At 49.7% G+C, this 5649-nt stretch overlaps 1 protein-coding gene across 1 annotated transcript in view; it reads left to right on the forward strand.

The window, feature by feature from the left end:
• Window positions 1-1245: 1245 nt before the first annotated feature.
• ARMC7 (armadillo repeat containing 7) overlaps window positions 1246-5649 on the forward strand; it is a 20959-nt gene continuing 16555 nt past the window's right edge. Inside the window, exons 1-2 of the mRNA XM_008566059.1 lie at window positions 1246-1544; window positions 1639-1782. Coding sequence (XP_008564281.1) covers window positions 1454-1544; window positions 1639-1782 — 235 coding nt within the window. The 5' untranslated portion in view covers window positions 1246-1453. The remainder of the gene's footprint in view (window positions 1545-1638; window positions 1783-5649) is intronic.

Below are 5649 nucleotides of genomic sequence, written 5' to 3' on the forward strand. Positions count from 1 at the left end.
TATAGAGGGTCTGGGGCAGTTCCTGGCCAGAAAAGGGTGGAGCCAACTTAAATCCTGTCCCCAAGTCCTAGGCTCCTGTTCCCCAGGCCTTTGCTGCTCTATCCAGGGAGAAGCAGAGAAGGCCCTGGCTACTTTGGGCTGAGAAGCACTTCCCCAGAACACATCAGCTCCCTACAAAAGCCAAAGGGCCTGGCGAGGCACCACCACCCTCACAGAGCAGCCAGTACACCCAAGCGCCCAGACTAACGTCAAAACTCCTGCCCCAGAGGGTATGCGTGGGTCAGAGGCGGTCCACAGGGACTGAAACCTCGGAGATTGGGCCTGCTTCCAACGGGGTGCAGCAGGCTGCAGTGTGGCGGCCACTCTGCCCTCATACCAGGCCCAGGACTGAAGGCACGGTCCTTGCCCTCAAGAAGCTCAGCCTAAGTCTCCGCTACCCCCACTGTTTCTAGCACAATGGGTGTGGTAAGGCCACCTCCCTCTCTTGTGCTCAGTTCCTTGCGACCACGAGGTCTCGGTCACACACCACTTTTCTGAGAACCCCCAAAAAGGAATCGGCCGAAGGGCCTTGGCATCCCGGGCCCCACAACCCAGAAAGCCGCCAAAGCGCCTCCAAGCTCCACGCATCCAAGGCACCTTCTAAGGCTCCTTGGTGCTGCTGCGGGCGCTCCCCGTCCATATGACTGACAAAGAGCCTTAGGACATGACCCAGTCCCGGTGACTTCCGGCCAGAGGTGGCAAGACCCAGCTCGGGGCTGGGGCGGAGGGGGTGTCGGGGTCCCCCGGCTGTTTGGAAAAGCTGACCCGTCCGTAGGGGCAAAAGACCGATGGGGCTGCAGGGAGTTGACGCCCGCGCTCCAGTGGGGCGTCCGTGGTAGGGGAAGCTTGGCTGCGCCTCCTGCCAGGTGTGGAAGGTCTGGGGGTGCCTCTGCCTCGATGTCCCCCCGCACGGGAGCCCTCTGACTCGTCTGCGGGCCTAAGGGCCCCACAGAAGATCGTCGCGGTACGCCCATTCCTGCATCAGCCTTCGCAGTGCGGGTCGCCGTCGGGACAAGCGACAAGGCGGGAACCGAGCCGCGCACGCGCACCGAAGAGCTCCGCGACGGCCCCGCCCCAGGGCCCGCCCCTTCCGCCCTCTGGGGCGGGGCTTGCGCGGCTTCCGCCGGGAGCCGGGGGCGGGGCGCGACGTCACCGTCCTGCCGTGCCTGGCAGACGTGCTCCTGTCTTCCGCACCCCAATTTCGATTTTCAAACCCGTGACAGGGTCCTGAGACCCCACCCCATCTTCCACATCTCATTTCCAGCTGCAGATTATTGTACTGCAGAACCTGGACCCAGGAAAGGAACTCACTTGCCGCCCATTCCGCCCTCGCCGGGCAGGTGGCGGGCAGGGTGAGGCCTTCCCTTTCCCAGTCTCCCGCGCGTCCCCCCGGGGACCCTCCGCCGCCCGGACCATGGCGCAGAAGCCCAAGGTAGACCCCCACGTCGGGCGGCTGGGATACCTGCAGGCGCTGGTCACGGAATTCCAGGAGACGGAGAGCCAAGGTGAGAGCCGCGGGCTGGGGGCTGGGGGCCCGGGCACCGGTTCGGCCGCGACCGCCGCCGGGCTCCTGGCTCCAAGGCCGCTTTCTTGTTGCAGACGCCAAAGAGCAAGTCCTCGCCAACCTCGCCAACTTCGCCTATGACCCCAGCAACTACCAGTATCTGCGGCAGCTGCAGGTCCTGGATTTATTCCTCGATTCACTGTCGGAGGAAAATGAGACCCTGGTGGAGTTTGCTATTGGTAAGAGTGGGGCCGGTCCCCCAGATGCCTGATGGGCTGGGGTGAGATGAGTTAGGAGTGAGTCGTTGGGAAAGGAATCTCTCAGGCAGCCCCTCGGCTGCGAAGGCAGACCTTCTCCACCTCCTGTGCCACCTCCTCAGTTCACACGTTGTCCAGGTCACAGCTAATTTGAGACAGGTCTGGAACTCACAATCAGGATTTGCTCTGCGTGTCTTCCCTCCCTCTTGCTTAGAGATGAGATCATAAATGAGGGAATGGATTGAAGCCACTTTGAGAGAAAAAAATTTAGAGATTGCTCTTTTTTTGGTGGGGGGAGGGGGTTGCGTGTGTAGGGATCCGAACTCTTGAACTTGGTGTTATAACAGGGCTCTTGTTAAGGTCAGTAGGGGTTGGGGCGTCCCAATGTTAAGGGACGCCCCAACCCCTACTGACCTTAACACTCTAACCAGTTGAACTAACCGGCCAGCCCTGAACATTGGTCTTTTTTTTTTTTGTCTTTTTTGTCTTTTTTCCGTGTCCGGCAACGGATCGCAACCCTCAGTGTTGCCCCCGTACCGGACCGGGGACCGGCAACGGGATCGCAAGCCTCGGCGTTGCTCCCGCGCCTCGCTCAGCCAGTGAGCGGGAGCCGGTCTGTACGTGGGATCCGAACCCTCGGACAGGAGCGCTGCCGCGCTTCCCAAGCGGCGCACTATCCAGTGCACCACCGGGCCGGCCCATGAACATTGGTCTTTTTAAAACATCTTTAGGGGCCGGCCCGTGGCTCACTCGGGAGAGTGCGGTGCTGATAACACCAAGGCCCCGGGTTCGGATCCCATATACTGATGGCCGGTTCGCTCACTGGCTGAGCGTGGTGCTGACAACACCAAGTCAAGGGTTAAGATCCCCTTACCGGTCATCTTTTAAAAAAAATAAAATAAAATAAAATAAATAAAACATCTTTAGTGGGCCGGCCAATGGCTCACTTGGGAGAGTGTGGTACTGATAACACCAAGGTCAAAGGTTGGGATCCCCATGGTGCCAGCTGCCAAAAAAAAAAAAAAAAAATCCTATCATATTCATTGGGCATATATTATATAAGCCAGGTACTGTTCTAAATGCTGGGAGATGGTGTACAAGTTCGGGAAAGGTCTTTGCCCTCAAGGAGCTTCCATTCTAGGAGGGGGAGACAGTATGGGGTGAGCAAACAAAGGTGATGCTCAGAAGGAAATGAATAGGGTGACGAGAGAGTAATAGGAGGTGGGGGGTACTTCAGTTGTGGCCATCATGGGAAGGGCATTCTAGGCACAGGTGCAGTGTAAGCAAAGGCCCTAAAAGCAGGAAGGAGTCAGAAGGAAGTTTGGTGTGGCAGGATTGCGGTAAGTGAAATGGTGAATGGTACCAAATGAGGTTAGAGAGATTGGTGGTGCCAGAGCTTACAGGGGCTTAGATCTAGGCCATGGGCAAGAGTTTGGAATTTATTCTGAGGGCAAACAAAAATTCTTTCTTCAGCATATATCTTTTTTTTTGGGGGGGGGGTACGCTGGCTAGTATGGGGATCCAAACCCTTGACCTTGGTGTTACAATACTGCACTGTAACCAACTGAGTTAACTAGCCAAAAAGATTAAGGGGGCCAGCCTGGTGGCACACTCAGTAGAGTGTGGTACTTGGGAGCGCGGCGGCGCTCCCGCCGAGGGTTCGGATCCAATATAGAGACCGGTCCTCTCACTGGTTGAGCGTGGTGCGGGCGTGACACCGAGGGTTGCGATCCCGTTGCCGGTCGCGGTACGGGCGCGACACCGAGGGTTGCGATCCTGTTACCGGTCACGAAAAAAGACAAAAAAAAAAAAAAGATTAAGGGAACACCGAGGTCAAGGGTTCAAATCTCTGCCAGCCACCAAAAAAGGAACAATGTTTCTCTGCATAATGAAAGGAACCTCACCTATGTAGGGAAAGAAACCTTTAATAATAATTCCAATATCACTAATACTCAGTTATGCCAATTTCTCTAATAGTTCCCAAAGGGACATTTTTGTAAGTTTGTATAAAGCAGGATCCAATCCAGGATCCATGCATTTCATCTGATTGTTATGTTCCTTAGATCTCTCTTCTTTTTAAATAAACTTTTTATTTTAGAATAGTTTTAGAAAAATTGCAAGGACAATGCAGAGAATTCCCATATACCCCACACGCAGTTTTCCCCATTATTAACTTCTTACATTGATATGGTACATTTGTTATCATTAATGAACAAAAATTGATATTATTAACTAAAGCCCATACTTTATTCGGATTTCCTTAGTTTTTTCCTAATGCCCTTTTTCTGGTCCAGGATCCCACATACATGTAGTCATTATGTCTCCTTAGGCCCCTCTAGTATGTGCCAGTTTCTGAGACTTTCCTTATTTTTCATGGCCTTGGAAGTTTTTTTTTTTTAAAGATGACCGGTAAGGGGATCTCAACCCTTGGCTTGGTGTTGTCAGCACCACGCTCAGCTAGTGAGCAAACCGGCCATCCCTATATAGGATCCGAACCCGTGGCCTTGGTGTTATCAGCACCGCACTCTACTGAGTGAGCCACGGGCCGGCCTAGGACTAGCTATTCTTATATCAGATAAAATAGACTTTAAGCCAAAAACTATAAAAAGAGACAAAAAATGAAATGATAAAGAGATCTATTTACCAAGCAGACATAACAATCATGAATATATAAGCTCCCAACATTGGTGCACACAGATATATAAATCAAACATTATTACACCTAAAGAGAGAGAGTGATCCCAATACAATAATAGATGGGGACCTGAATACCACTCTCTCAGCATTGGACAGATCATCTCAGCAACATATCAACAGAGAAACACAAGATTTAAACTACTCTTTAGATCAATTGGACTTGGTGGACATATACAGAACATTTCACCCAACACCTAGAGAATATACATTCTTCTCATCAGCACATGGAACATTCTCCAAGATAGACCACATATTAGGTCAGAAATCAAGTCTCAACAAATTTTTTAAAATTGAAATCATTTCAAACATCTTCTAAGACCACCATGGATCGGTAACAAGTGAAACTGTGGAAATCATACAAATACATGGATATTAAACAACATGTTCCTGAATTACCTATGGGTCAAAGAAGAAATCAAAAAGGAAATCAAAAAATTTCTTGAAACTAATGATAATGATACATCATACCAAAACCTATGGGATACTGCAAAAGCAGCACTAAGAGGAAAGTTTATTGCAATAAATGCTTGTATCAAAAGAATAGAAAGACTTCAAATAAACAACCTAATATTATACCTCAAAGGACTAGCAAAACAGGAAAAATCCAATCCCAAATTTAGTAGATGGAAAGAAATTATTAAAATCAGAGTAGAACTAAATGAAATAGAGACCAAAAATGTGATACAAAAAAATCAATGAAACAAAAAGTTGGTTTTCTTGAGAAGATAAACAAAATAGACAAACCATTAGCCAGACTAACTAAAAAAAGAAGACCCAAATAACAAAAATCAGAAATGAAAAAGGAGACATCGCAACTGATACCAAAGAAATACAAAGAATCATTAGAGACCACTATGAAAAACTATACACCAACAAGTTTGAAAAACTGGAGGAAATGGATAAATTTCTGGACACATAAAAACTACCAAGGCTGAACAGAGAAGAAGTAGAAAAACTAAAAAGACCAATGAGAAGCAACAAGATTGAAGCAGGTATTAGTCCATTTCTGTTGCTTATAACAAAATACCTGGAAATGAGTAATTATAAGAAAACAAAATTTAGAATTCTCTTTTTTTTTTTTCCTTTTTGACATCGCAACCCTCGGTGTCGTGCCCGTACCGGGGACCGGCAACAGGATCGCAACCCTCGGTG

Source organism: Galeopterus variegatus, unplaced genomic scaffold (genome assembly GCF_000696425.1).
Source record: "Galeopterus variegatus unplaced genomic scaffold, G_variegatus-3.0.2 Scaffold219, whole genome shotgun sequence".
In the NCBI taxonomy this organism is placed as follows: Eukaryota; Metazoa; Chordata; class Mammalia; order Dermoptera; family Cynocephalidae; genus Galeopterus; species Galeopterus variegatus.